Source organism: Emydura macquarii, unplaced genomic scaffold (assembly GCF_026122565.2).
Source record: "Emydura macquarii macquarii isolate MOO-44397 ecotype Brisbane River unplaced genomic scaffold, CSIRO-AGI_Emac_v2 contig_3219, whole genome shotgun sequence".
In the NCBI taxonomy this organism is placed as follows: domain Eukaryota; kingdom Metazoa; phylum Chordata; order Testudines; family Chelidae; genus Emydura; species Emydura macquarii.
In genome coordinates, this window is record NW_027133356.1 from 598,843 (window position 1) to 613,244 (window position 14,402).

Below are 14,402 nucleotides of genomic sequence, written 5' to 3' on the forward strand. Positions count from 1 at the left end.
CAGATCTGGAGTGGGAGGGAAGAGGAAATGTGGTCTTCCTCTGGGGAAGTCCCACGGCTGCTGGGAATCCGTCTAGCCGTCAGTGGTTGTACCGAGAGTTGGCATGTGAATGGGGACAGCTGGCATGTGTCAGGTCTGATGTCAGCGCGGTGGCTCACGACGCGTGATTCTCAACCTTGCGTCACACTTTATTGTCTCCGTTACGGTGTATAACGAGGCGTCCGGCGAGGCTCGGCCCGGTTTGTCACGAAAGGATCAGACACTGGGATGGCTAAGAAGGTCGTTCCCCGGCGAGGATAAAACATCTATAAAGGATCTGACCCCGCATGCGTCAGGGCAGCCACTCACTAATGGGGGCTAGGCTGAAACTTCCTTTACGTGCTGGCTAATCTGCCAAGGGGTTTCTGGACGTGCTCGGCGTTGGCCTAACGTCTCTGGCTGAGGTCAAGGGGAAAACACCAGTGGCAGCTGTTAGACCAACTGCGAGAACATCTGGAAACTCCAACAAGAGGGAGGATGGGCCAGTGGCTAAGATTCTGCTCTAAGCCTTGGGAGACCCACATCCAATGCCCTGCTCCAGGGCAGACATCCTGCATGGCCTCGGGCAAGTCACTTAGCCTCTCTGTGCCTCAGTTTCCCATCTGCACAATGGGGCTCAGAGCCCCGCCCCACCTCACAGAGGTGTTGCACGGATAAATGCATTGGAAATACCAGCTTCCTTGCCCACTGGGATCTTTACCCCTTCCTCTGAAGCAGCTGGAGCTGGCCTCTGACAGAGAGAGGGTCCGTGCTGGCTGGAGCCTGGTCTGACCCGCTCTGGGGATTCCTATGTTCCTGTGGTTTGAAAGAGGACACGCTCGAGGCGCGCTAGGGAACCTGCTGAGGCGGCGCAGGGGTGGCTACGGCTGACAGACTCCCACCCACGGGGAATAGCCCCGAGGACGGGTGAGCCGGAGGGCGAGGGGCCGGCTCACCCTGGCTTAGAAGTTCTAGGCGGTGAGGAGCTGCCGTTTCTTGGCCTGCCGGCCCCGTTGCAGAAGCTGCGGTTGCGGTGAGTGAATTGATGGCGAGGCGAACAAATACACAAACCGCCCACTCCCTGGGCACTGGCGGAAAACGCAGCCCAGGGTCCTAGTCCTGCTGTGCGCCTGCCCCCCCAGCTCCCACTAGCTGCGGTCTTGCTCCGGGTTCCCCTTCCCTCCCCCTCCAAGCAGCCAGCAGCCTGAGCTTTGTGTGGAATCCAGGCCAGCGACCTCTCTTCCTGCTGCGAGACTGCTGTGGGGCTACGAGAAAAGGCTGGGTGGCCCTGCCGCGTGGGCTAGAGCATGTCGGGCCAGGGCAGCAGTTCCCAAACATTTCCCCATTGTCAGGTGTGTTGTTTCCCCACTGCTCCTGCGGCGTGAGCTCCCACGCGCTGTACGTGCACGGTCACGCCGCAAGGAGGCTGCAGGAGCTCTCACACCAACGGTGCGTGCGAGGTCAGGCTGCGGGGAGGGCAAAATAGCTTCCCCCGGGCGACGTGCCCTCGGGCGTGCGGTGTGTGTGCGGTCACGCCAGGCGGTAGAGGCCCTATTGTAAAATGGCGTCCTCTGCCCGCTCGGGATGGCTGTGACCCCGTCTGCTGATGGAGCGACCCCCCCGGTTTGGGAACTGCTGGACTAGGGCCTGCTGGAGGCTGGCGGGGCTGCTCCAGAGGCGGGGAGGACAGGCCTCTCTCCCTGCTTGGGTCCCATCGGAGAGCCAGGCCCACCCTCCGGAGCCGGCGGCAGTGCGTGCGGACGGGCAGGGGGCTAACAGCTGCGTGTTCTCGGGGGGTCGTGGGCCGCTCTGATCTCCCACCTCGGGCTGGGGTTTGCGCAGGGCAGAGGCTCCCCTCTGGCGATAATCAGCATCGTCGGTGCCAGGAACCTGGGTCCAGGGATCAGCATCAGTTAGCGTTCCCCTTAGCAACAGGCTCCCGCCCGGCTGGGTGTGAACACGCGGCAGGGCAGCCCGTCCTTGGGGCCGCCCGCCTGCCCAGCCCGCCAGCGAAACATTACAAGCTCTGAAGCCCGGGGCAGAAGTGCCCGTAGGCCGCTGCTGACCCGGCGCTACGGGGATCAGAGAGGAACGGGGCCCCGGACAGCAGAGGGGGCGTAGAAGGGCGCCAGGGGGCCCATCACCGTGGCACTGGGCGGCAGAGGGAAGGAGACCTGCGGGGCAGCCCCGGGGAGAGCCCAGGGTGAGGCATCCAAGGGCGGGAGAGCCAGCGCTGGTCTCCAAGGAGCTGGAGACAGGGTGACGCCGGGAGCCAGCCCTGCAATGAGAGAACAGACGATCAGCCAGGGCCATGTGATCTGGTTCTTCTAACGGGGGTCGGGTGAATCCCCAGCTGGCCTGGGGCTGGGGGCATCCCTGCAGAAGAGGCCTTCAGAGCTGGATGCTTCTGGCAGTGATGGGTGGGATCCCCCCAACCTACCCCTTCTCCTCTGCCTTCTGGTGTCCTGCCTTGTCTCCTCCCCAGCCCCTGCATCTCCTCTCTGCCTGAGATGGGGTCTCCAGGGGAGGGGTGGGGCGGGGGGACGTCACGCCTCTTCCTCTCTCGGTGGAGCCTTGCGGGGGGCAGAGGCGTGGGGTGCCTGCCTGCTCCAGTGCCCATTCCTGGTCCCTCCCTCCGGGTTACTCAGCTGTGGTCGCTCCAGGCTAGCCTCGGCACCGGGGAGGACAGACGTCCCTGGCCCTGTTACCCCGCCGGCTGATGTCCCCCCGGGGATGCCTGGCGTCGTCCCGCCCACTTACCACAGCCAGGCTCGTCCCAGGCGCGGGGCGCAGTGGTGCTCAGGTGCGGCGGCTGGGAGGTCCCCGGGTACACGGGGAAGCTGTGGGCGTCTGGGCATGACATGGGCGCCGGGGAGGCCGCCAGGGGCTGTGAGGGGACCAGAAAGGAGAGGGCTGTCAGACGCTGGGAAGGCCACCCAGAGAAACGCGCTGGGCAGAGGCCCCCAGCTCCACGGGGAGGAGCAAGACCACGCTCGATGGGACTCTCCAGCCGGAGTCCCAGCCTGCGCTGGGCCAACTTCTCGCCCCCCCAGGAACCCGGCTGCGGAGCTGGACCTTGAGCCCCCAGGACACTCCGGAGAGCTGAGCCGAAGTCACCAAAGCTGTGAGTTAAAGTGCATGAAGCCCTTGTGTGGAGTCTCCCGTTCAGATGTCAAGTGGCCTTGTTTGGGTACACTTGTTTGGGTATACTTGTATCCACTAGCCTGACCAGGGGCCCCGTTTCTCACTGATGGGGGGCGGGAGGGGGAGATCTGGCCAGGGAAGGGCCAGCCTGGGGCTGGCACTGGAAAAGGGAAAACCAGGGGTTTAGTAGAATCCTCCCAGACGGCGCTGGCACATTGCCTACCTGGGTGAAGATGGTGTCGGTCATTGAGGACGGATGAAAAGCAGCAAAGGCCTGGGGAGCTGGCGTAAAGGGGGGTAGAATCCAGTCACTCCACGACCCTGGGCAAGGATGCAAAGAGAATATCCTACTGACACGTCTCTAGTGATGGCCTTGGTAGGACGTCAAGCTCTTTACAAACATTAACGCAGCTTCCCAGCCACCTACCCAGCGGAGAAGGTCACTGGCTCCATTTTACAGCTGGAAAAACTGGGGCACAGAGACGCTGAGTGACTTGCCCAAAATCACACAGCACGTCACCAACAGAGCCATGAATAGAACCCAGGCGTCCTGACTCCCAGTCTCTTGGTTCATCCACTAGCTCAACGGTTCCCAACCTGGGGTGCAGGCCCCCCCCCTTGGGGGAGGATGCCAAAAATTATAGGGGGTCCATGAGGCTTCAGTAATATTGATGTCATTTAGCCCCCTGAGCCCCACGCCGGCCAGAGTGGAAGAGCAACCCCCCCCCACAACCCCAAGCCTTACGGACGCCTGGCCAGAGCAGAGGCGCAGCCCCCCCAAGCCAGAGCGAAGCAGCCCTGCACTGGTAGGGGCCTGGCGCAGCCCCGGCCAACCCGCCAGCGCCTGCCGCCTCCATAACCCACCATCCGTGAGGGATGGGATGAGGCAGGGCGTGTGGCAGCGGCTGCTCCAGGGAAGGTTTAGTGTCTTACACGGGTAAGAGTCGTTTATTATTAGTGCTGTAATTCAGTGGTGGTATTATTAGCATGAGATGTGTTTAGCGGGTTCTGTGTGTTTATGGCCGGGTCGGAGGGAGTGTGGGGGCTGGGAGGGCATGTTTTACCTAGTGTTAATGAGTGGGACTTTCACTCAACAGTTGGGAACCTCTGCAGTCGCTCACATGCCCTCCCAGAGCTGGGAACAGAACCCAGCAGTCCTGTCCTCTGCATCCTGGCTCTGACTGCCTCATTAAAACTGCTCTTGGCATCTCGCTAACGTCCGCACAAGACTCTGGAGCGCTGCAGAACAATCTCTGAAGGCGTGGCTCAGAGAAACGTCGGGCGGAAGGGATGTTGAGAAGCCATCCAGCCCACCTGCCCTGCGCTGAGGCAGGGCCAACTAAACCGAGACCATCCCCGACGGGTGCTCGTCTAACGGCTAGTGATGGGGGCTCCGCAGCCTCCCGCAGCGAGCTGTCCCTGTGCTTGACTGGCCTTCACCCACTGGGAAAGTCTGTCCTGTCTCACACGGAGGTTGTGAGTCAGTGCAGAGCTGGGATTAGCGCCCTGGGCGTGGGACTGAACCTCGCCCGTGCGGCTGTCCAAGCGTTAGAGGAGGAGAAGGATTCCTAGGGCTATAAAACGAAATGACCAAGTGTTATCTTAATCACTCCCTGGTGTCCGAGGCAGTGGAGGATGGACTTGCCTGGGCGGCAGGACAGGGGATGTACAGACAATGTAACTGACCGTGCCACCCATCGGAGACAGCCGGGGGGGTCTAGGAAGCTGGACCCGGGATGCTGTGTGCTGGCTAGACAGGATGCTGTACACCCAATTTATGGTGAAACATCTGCTCTGAGCAGCTGGCCAACGGGCCGCACCATCCAGCGGGGGAAAGAGGAGGGGACCGGCGTTTCAAAGCTCCCTCGGGAGCATCGCGGAGCAGCAATACACGTAGATCGTCACCTGCACGGTCAGTCTCCAGCTTCTGCTTCGCCTCTCGTCTCCATTTGGCTCTTCGGTTTGAAAACCAAACCTAGCGCAGTAGGAGGGAGACGGTCAGTGGCGGGCCCTGCCCCAGAGACCCGCTGCAGCCTTCCAGGCCAACGCCCGTGAAAAGCTGGGCCACGGGACCCTGGAGGCTCAAAACTCAGAAGGCAACGAAAAAGGAATCGCATAGATTTGAAGGTCAGAAGGGACCATCATGCTCATCTAGCCTGACCTCCTGCACCTCGCAGGCCACAGAACCTCACCCACCCACTCCTGTAATAGACCCCTAACCTCTGCCTGAGTTACTGACGCCCTCAAATCATGATTTAAAGACTTCAAGTTACAGAGAATCCCCCGTTTACGCTAGTTTAGACCTGTAAGTGACCCGTGCCCCATGTGCAGAGGAAGACGAAACCTCCCCCAGCCCCGAGCCTCTGACAATCTGACCTGGGGGAAAATTCCTTCCCGACCCCAAATCTAGAGATCAGTTGTACCCTGAGCCTGTGGGCAAGACCCACCAGCCAGACACCTGGGGACGAATTCTCTGCAGTAACTCGGTGCCTACCCCGTCTAGTTATTTTTTTCACTCTCATGATGTTAAAGCCAGTCTCGTTATTTTTTGGGGAGCCTCACTGGTGAGTTTTCGGAACATTTAGGGCTGGAGATACTGCTTCCCCACGACGGCAACCCTAAATCCTCACACCCTGCCCCACGGCTTTGGGCTGGGCAGTGTCTAATGCCCTAAGGTCCATGGACCTGGGCGCCCGGACAAAACGCTGACTCTTTGGCACGTCTTTCCGAAGCCAGGGCTGGCTGCTCTCCTGCCATTATGGGGCATAAATGCCACACGTCTCGCTGTGTGTGAAAGAGCGAGAATGAAGGGGTGGGCCTGACTTCTTGCCTTCTAGCTGGTGGCTGCGCAAAGCGTCTGCCAAACAACCCCAAATCGGAAACATTTCGCTTCCACTTTGCATAGCGGTAAGTGACCGTGGCAGGCACCAGACCCAGGCAACTTTGCCCCAGCGTGTGGCTGTGAGTGTTCGCTGCTCAGAGGTGTTGTGTCACACGCCAGCCCGGGCAGGGTGCTGGGGCAATGCCATCTTAGCAGCTGTACTATGACGCTGGTGTCACTGGCTGAAATGTTTCGAACAAAGCCAGTGCTTTGTAGCTTGGCGAGCGAGGGGGGGGCACGCTCCAGCTCTTTCGCAGTATTGCCACTAACACGGTGATTTATAGCGGGTGTTATGCAGGGTGTCCCGAATGCAGCTGGGAATGTGTGTGGGATTGATGTTTCCAGGGCCTGCGCTACCTGGCTGTGCAGGCGTGTGTGTGTGTGTGTGTGTGTGTGTGTGTGTGTGTGTGTGTGTGTGTGTGTGTGTGTGTGTGTGTGTGTGTGTGTGTGTGTGTGTGTGTGTGTGTGTGTGTGTGTGTGTGTGTGTGTGTGTGTGTGTGTGTGTGTGTGTGTGTGTGTGACTGTGACTGTGACTGTTTGTCTCATGATCTGACACCCGCCAGGGCATGACCAATTTCTGTCCGCAGAGACCCAGGCCTCGTGCCAGCAAAGAGCGCAAACAGCACTAGCCTTGACCCCTCGGTCAGCGAAGGGGAGGACAAAAATATCCAGAGCGTCAGCTTCAGCAGTTAGCTGCTGTCACTTAAATTCCCCTCTAAGCGGCGCCCTTGCACCTGTCTCTCCACACCAGCAGCGAAGGCAAGTTACACGCCGCAGCAGGACCTTTGCTTTGCCACCAAAGGTGGCAATGAAATCTGCGATCCCTGGGACGCTGCCTTCCACATAAGGTGCACCTTCTAGCTGGCCGAGGTGCTGGGGAGACGCACAGGGGGACAGAGTCTGCCTCTGGCTCCTGGGACAGCTGTGGAGCCCCCCCCCCCCAACACACACTGGGTCACACTCAGCAATTTGTAGATACAGTCATTCGCTCACAGATGCACAGCCACTGGGCTGCACGCGCGCACACTCTGAAACAGATTCGCTCACAGGTGTGTACGCCCCGTCCCTTACACACACACACACACAGCTGCACACTCAGCACACACTCATTCGCTCCTTGACACTCACTCCTGAAGAGAGCCGGGTGAATAACCGATGTTTTGGTTCGTGGGCACTGTCGAAAAGTTGGAAAAAAAGCATCGTTTGGGGTCAGATGGAAAACAAAAAAATTCCAAATTTTTGGCAAATTGAAAAGGTGAAAAAAAAAATCATTTTGGGTCGGACGATATCCTTTGTTTCGATTTCGACCATTTTTAATAATTTTGAAATTTAAAAAAATGAAAGGAAATTTTGCGATGACAAGTCATTGCAAACCAAAAAATCCTTTTGTTGAGAAAATGTCGAAACAAACCATTTTCTTTTGTTAAAATATCGCGTTACATCTCGGAGATGAACTGACGTGAATGCGTGAAAAGTTTTCTTGTTGCCGAATCTGCATTTTTTGCTGGAAAAAGGTCAGCCAAAAAGCGTGGCCCAGCTCCGCTCACTAGCAGCCACACGTGTGATTGCACACTTGCATGGGTGTAGAAACACAGCGGCCGCTAGGCCGGGTTTGCCTGTGCAGAGCCAGCAGGGTTTTTTTTTCCACTTACCCTGATGGTGGTGTCGGGGAGCTGGGTGGCTGAGGCCAGTCTCTCCCGGGTGACGGTGTTGGGGTACTGCCCTCTCTGGAATTCTGGAAGGGAGTTTGGAGCAAAGTCATCCTGCCTTGGACCACAACCACCACCCCAGAGATGAACCTCTGTCTATGTCAACCCCGCCGCCACAACCCAGAGCCACACCCTGCCATCAATTCTCACTCCCCACTGATTGCAATAGGGAATCTATTTAGGATTATAAGAACTGCCTAGAGGATGTTCCTTCCTGACCCTGCCCATCAGTGCCCGTGTCACGCTCTGAAGCCGGAAAGTCGATGGCGTGACGTGCCCCTCAATGCCTGACCTGAGTGTGCACGGAGAACCCTATCGTGGCTTCGCCCTCACACCCCTCAAGCCAGTCACCTTTCTCCAGGGCGGCTGACTGCTGGCTGGAGAAGATCGTCCTGTTCCTGTGCTGGGTGCCTGGCGGGGGTCCCCTGGCCGGCGGTGAGCTTCTCCGGGGGCACTGGGGCAAGGGCGCCTCTGCTGGGACCCTGGTGCTGGCTTCTCCTGGCCAGGGGAAACCTGCAGCGCGTGGGAGGTGGGATAAGGGAGAGAGAGAGGAGAGAAGAATGCCGGGGGTGGCAGAGGGGGGTTAAATTCCGGGCTCTTTCCTTTCCTTTGCCATCACAAGTCAAACCGCCTGAAGGGATTCTGGGAGCGGCCATCGCCAGCGATGGGGCTGGTATCCAGAAGCGGAGCCCCTAGATAGTCACTAGGCGGAGTTAGGATTAAAATCTGGGTCTGCAGGAAGAAGTGGTTCGCTGTGCTGCATTCCCATAGTGGAGGGAGCTGCTACACAGCAGAGCTGGGTGAGTGGGGATGTTGGGGGGGGGCTGTGGATGGGGCATGTGTCAGAGTCTCTGCTGTACTGAGGCCAGGGGACGAGCTGTCTGTAGGTGAGAGGCAGTGGTGTGTTTGGTTGGGAGAGGGGGTGCACGTGTGTCTCTGCATGTAGGCATGTTACGGGCGTTCCTGTCCCAAGGGTCCTCGCTCCCAGGGACTTTCCCTGGCGTGTCTCACCTGGCGGTGAAGGATCCATCATGAAACCGAAGTCAGCTGGGAGCCGCGTGTCCCCTTGCAGCCTCCTCAGCACCCGGTTGATGGAGGACACCTGAGTGAAGAAGATGCCGGGAGTTGCATGGGAACAGAGCCTGTGAACCCAGTCAGAACCACCTGCAGCCCTGGCGCTACGTGGCTCTTGCACACCGAATGGCCAGAGCATGGGGACCCAAGTCAAAGGGAGTCTCTCTCGGTGCTGGCTCAGGCTCTGGGCGTGTAGACGGAGAAGAGGAGCAGCTGGGGTTGAGACACAGGCAGGCGTGGAGCTGTGGAAGGCCTTGAAGCTTCCGTCTCTGAGCCGAACCTCCAGGATGGCCATTGCTCCTGAGCCCTCCCTGCCTGCCGCCCGCAGCCCGTGCAAGAGAGCGAGTGTGCTGTTACGTTCCTGCCGTGGGATCGCCCCTCCGAGGGACAATGCCCAGCTGCGCCTACTGTCTGGTGACCTGGAAAGCCCTTTCATTTAAAGGCAATAATAATACCTGAGGCGAGACAATCTGCAAGTGAGAGATGGAAACTCTGGAGATTTATGGCAGAGCCTCTGGGATTAGAAAATACGACCCTATGCTGCATCACCGGAGGTGACATTTTATCCGCTCTCTCTCTGGGGCCTGTCTAATAGACCCATCACTGCTGCCTGCCCCAGGGGAATAGCCTGGAGATTTGTTCACCTTCGTTATCGATGGACAGCTAGTGAGGAAGAGTAGATCTTGCCTCTGGCTCTGGGAACGCTTGCGGGAGGGGGCATGCTGATTTCCTGGGCAATTCACTCCGTTTACTACACCCCTGGGCTGAGATTTTAATGCTGCTGCTCTCAGGGGAGCTCTGCACCAACTTCTCCCCCCGCTACTCCCCCCCCCCCCCCGCTTCCTTCCTCTCTGCGTGGGATGAACCGTCTGGCAGGCCACGTCCCATCTCCTGGAACCCCTCCTCCAACCCCTTTCCCCCGGGATGCCTGTGAGAAAATGCCCATGGATGGTGAGCCTGGAGAGGGGCAGGCAGGGCTATGGCTAAGCACTTCCCCACACCCTTTGCTTGCTGCTTGTCTGCTTAGACTGGGAGCTCTCTGGGACAGAGACTGCGCGGGCAGCACCTAGCACCCCGTGGGAGCTACTGCAGGGCGGGCCCGAGACAGTCACGACAGTCAAGCAGCTGCCTGGGCCTGGCATCCCTGCTGGGATGGAATCAGAGGGCCAGGCGGGGGCAGATGGACGGAGATCCCATGAGTTCAAGCCCTTCCCAGCAGCCCAGGAGCCGGCCCTGTGATTCCTCGACCCGGCGGCTTACGCTGGGCGTCCTGTCCCTCGCGCAGATGCCTTCGGAGTGCAGCTTCCTTCCGATCTCCCAGGCGAAGATGGAGGGGTGCTCCCGCTTCAGCTGCGCGATTCGGGCCACCACCCGCGGGGTGGCCAGGCGGGGCCTGCTGCCGCCGATGGCCTTTGGCTCCACGGCGCCTGTCTGGTGGTAGCGGCCCAGGATCTTGCTCACGCAGCCGTTGGACACCTGCCGTGCAGACAGAGAGACTGAGGCAGGGGCTGCGGGAGGGGACTCGGGGCTATCAAGGGATGGGAGACATAGGGGATCAAGCACCCTAAATCAACACCCTCCCTGCAAGGGGCTGCCACTCTCCAGCCTCCCTCCAGCCCTCCCCTGCTTGTCTCTTGCCCCATAGCCTCTCCTTCTCTCCTCTCAGCTGCCCCACACCTGCCCCACGCCGGGCTGATTCCCACCTTCAGGCTCCGTGAGATGTCACAGGCGCGCACCCCACTCGCCGCCAGCTCGATGATCCTCTTCCTCTTGCAAGGGGGCAGGGGGCGGCCGTTCACGAAGAGTCCCCCCAGCTGGTTCACGCCGCTGGCCCCTGGGGAAGAGGCCGGGCAGACAGGTGACGCAGGGCTCTGGGCTACGACCAGCAGAGACGTGACCCCCCACCCGCCGGCTGCCTCGCAGGAGACAAGGTGCTGTGTGGAGCTGATCAGTGGGCAGCCTGCATGACCATCTCAGGCGTACAGTGTCTGCAGTTCACCGGGAGGGGTTTTCTGTTGGTGGGTTGAGGGGATGGGGCAAGAATCACTCGGGGACATTCTCTGACTTGTGCTATGCAGGAGGGCAGCCTGGATGACCTCAGTGATCTATGAATCCAGGTGTGTGTCTCCTTTGAACTAACCCCAATTCACTCCCCTGAGCACCTCAGACCAGCGCAGCAGGGCACAGGTCCAGTTCGTTACCACTGGTGCCTTGCTATGTGGCTTAAAAAAAGAAAAACTAATGAAGAGGTTAGTAGTGATTGGATGTCAGTGAAACGAGGCAGGATATGAGGCTAAAACAGGGAAAGAACTAGTTAAAAATGACTTAGACAAGTTAGATGGATTCAAGTCATCAAGGCCTGATGACATGCATCCTAGAATACTCAAGGAGCTGACTGAGAAGAAATCTGAGCCATGGGCGATTATCTTTGAAAAGTCAAGGAAGACGGGAGAGCTTCCAGGGGACTGGAAAAAAGGCAAATATGGTGCCAATCTATAAAAAGGGAAATTAGAACAACTGGGGAATTAACTCCAGTACCCAGAAAGATAATGGAGCAAATAATTAAGCAATCAATTTGCAAACACCCAGAAGATAATAAGGTGATAAGTAACAGTCAGCATGGATTTGTCAAGAACAAATTGTGTCAAACCAGCCTGATAGCTTTCTTTGCCGGGGTAACAAGCCTTTTAGCTAGCGGGGGAAGAGGTAGATGTGGTACATCTTGGCTTTCGTAGGGATTCTGATATTGTCTCGCATGACCGTCTCATAAAACAAACTAGGGAAATACAACCTCGATGGAGCTACTATCATGTGGGTGTATAATGGGTTGGAAAACTGTTCCCAGGGAGTAATCATCAGTGGTTCACAGTCAAGCTGGAAGGACATATCCAGGGGGGGGGTCCCGCAGGGAGCAGTTCTGGGTCTGGTTCTGTTCAATGTCTTCCTCAGTGATTTAGATAATGGCACAGAGAGGACACATAAAGTTTCCCAATGATCCCAAGCTGGGCGGGGTTGCAAGTGCTTTGGAGGCTAGGATTAAAATTGAAAATGAGCTGGACAAACTGGAGAAATGGTCTGAAGTAAATAGGATGAAATTCAATAAGGACAAACGCAGAGTCCTCCACCTAGGAAGGAACAACCAGTTGCACGCATATAACACGGGAAATGACTGCCTAGGAAGGAGCACTGCAGAAAGGGATGTGGGGGTCACAAGCTAAGTATGGGTCGGCCGTGGAACACGGCTGCAGAAAAAGCAACCATCACTATAGATCAGTGTTTCTTAACCTGGGGCTTTAGAGGGGTCACAAGTGCAGAGCTGGTATTGGGGGTGGCAAGAAAGGCAATTGCCTGGAGCCACAGGGGCGCCATGAAACTAAGTTACATGCCTCAGCCCCGTGGGGGTGGGACTCAGGCTTCAGGGGTACAGTAGTTTGGAAAGGTTAAGAACCACTGCTCCAGAACGTATTTGCAGGAATGCTGTAAGCAAGACACAAGTAGTAGTTCTTCCGCTCTGCGCCATGCTGATTAGACCTCAAACGGAGCATTGTGTCCAGTGCTGGGCCCCGCGTTTCAGGAAGGATGTGAACAAACTGAGGACAGTCCAAAGGAGAGCAACCAAAAGGATGAAAGGTCTAGAAGACATGACCTATGAGGGAAGAGGGAAAAAACTGGGTGTGTTTAGTCTAGAGAAGAAAAGACCGAGGGGGGCGTGAGAACCGGTTTCAAGCACATAAAAGGGTGTAACAGGTTAGAGGGAGACACATTGTTCTCATTAATGTCTGGGGCCAGGACAAGAGGCAATGGGTTTAAATTGCAGCAAGGATGGTTTAGGCTGGACATTAGGAATAACTTCCTAGCTGTCGGGGTAGTGAAGCACTGGAATAAATTGCCGAGGGAGGCTGTGGAATCTCCATCATGGGAGATTTTTTTAGGAGCAGGTTAGACAAACACCTGTCGGGGATGGATGGTCTGGAAATGCTTGGCCCTGCCATGAGTGCAGGGACCAGGCTCGATGACCTCGCGAGGTCTCTCCCAGTCCTACGCGGCTCTGATTTTATGAATTTGGTCATGGCCACGGGAAGCAGCAAGGAGGGAGGCGGTAAGGTAGGAGCAGGAGAGGAAACGGGTGGCGAGGCCGGCACCATTGGTGGATGGACGAGGGCGAGCGGGACCCAGGCGGGCAATGAGTCCTAGCCTGCTGCCCAGGCAGGGCCCGGAGGAGTTGTTTAAATGCGAGGCGATGGGCAGGGAGATTGTGTGGCTGGTGGGCAAGGAAGACTGTGCTGGACAGACTGGAGCGGGTGACGCGCGTCTTACGGAGACCACGGGATCAGAGGGGCAGATGACGGGGGCCTGGAGAATTGATTTACCCACCAGGGCACGATGAAAGGCTTGGACTGGCCCTGCGTGGTGGGGAAGCAGCAGCACGATGTGGAGACATCTTGGCGGGGGGGGCATTCGGTGACCCTGGCCATGCCATCTGCCGTCATGGGGTATGTCCTGGCTGTACCTGGGACAGACACGGGGACGCACCGCCCTCCAGCTGCTCTGACTGGTGCCGAGGGCCATTTCGGACCCCGCTCTATTCCAAATCCAAGGAGCTTCCTTTGCTCCCGACGGGGGGTCCTGCTTAGCGAGCGAGTGGCAGAACTGGGAGCAGAAGCCAGCGCTCCTGCCCCCCAGGCCTGCACTTTACGTGTTAGCCACGCTCTCTAGACAAAGTGAGTTGACCGGATTCCCTCCTCTTTTACCTGCTTTGCACCAAACCACATCAGCCTTAAAATCAGCCCTGTAGATTGCTGCAGCAAATCCCAGGTTGCCCTGGGGGACGGGAAGCCAGAGCGGCACAGGCTGGTAACTGCCTTGGTAGGGGAGCAGCTCTTACCTTGGTGCTGCATGCCTCTAGCTTCACAGGGCAGCAACTCAGGGCCTGGGCGTCCACAAGACGATTGCTCAGGTCGGGCCGGGATTAGTTCGTGATGGGGAGGCAACTCCAGGCAGAGACCCCCGCCTCCCCCGCTGCAGGAGGGATGTGAGAGCAGAGAGTCAGAGACGTACGATAGGGTCAAATTTTCAAAAGTACCCAGGTGACTTAGGAACCTCCATCTCGTGGAAAGTCAATGGGACTTTAGGCTTCTGAGTGCCCAAATCACTTAGGCGCCTAAGTCACAGGGAAGGTTTTGAATATGTTGCCCCTCCACCCTACGAAGCGGTGGCCCCGCTTCTCCCCTGCCAGCTCTCCAACACAGGCTGTCAGTGATTCAGTTGTATTGCAGTAGCCCCTGGAGGCCCCGGTGTGTCAGGCGCTGTACACACACACTTTACCTCTCACTTACACCTCTCTTTGGGTTATCGTCAGCTGTTACGGGGCCAGAGCTAGGAGTGGAGGAAGCTACTTGCCATATGCAAAGTGTTAGAGGATTCCCCACTAGAGGTGAGACAATACAACTGCTTCTGAATTAATCCAATCCTGGCTACCCTCTCGCGGATACGACATCTCTATCTTAGGGGTTCACACTGCTGCCCATCACCGTGGGGTCTGCTACCATGGGTTACTGTAGGGTCTGGATGCCATG

General features: G+C 57.7%; 1 protein-coding gene across 1 annotated transcript; it reads right to left on the bottom strand.

Moving 5' to 3' along the window:
* Positions 1 to 2,099: 2,099 nt before the first annotated feature.
* On the bottom strand, positions 2,100 to 13,724 carry PAX4 (paired box 4). Its single transcript, XM_067531416.1, has 10 exons — positions 13,712 to 13,724; positions 10,530 to 10,660; positions 10,087 to 10,302; positions 8,791 to 8,854; positions 8,104 to 8,244; positions 7,696 to 7,778; positions 5,068 to 5,137; positions 3,386 to 3,444; positions 2,779 to 2,905; positions 2,100 to 2,296 (listed from the first exon to the last, which is right to left on the bottom strand). Exons 1-10 carry the CDS (start codon positions 13,722 to 13,724, stop codon positions 2,100 to 2,102), a joined length of 1,101 nt encoding a protein of 366 aa, XP_067387517.1.
* Between the last annotated feature and the right edge of the window lie 678 nt (positions 13,725 to 14,402).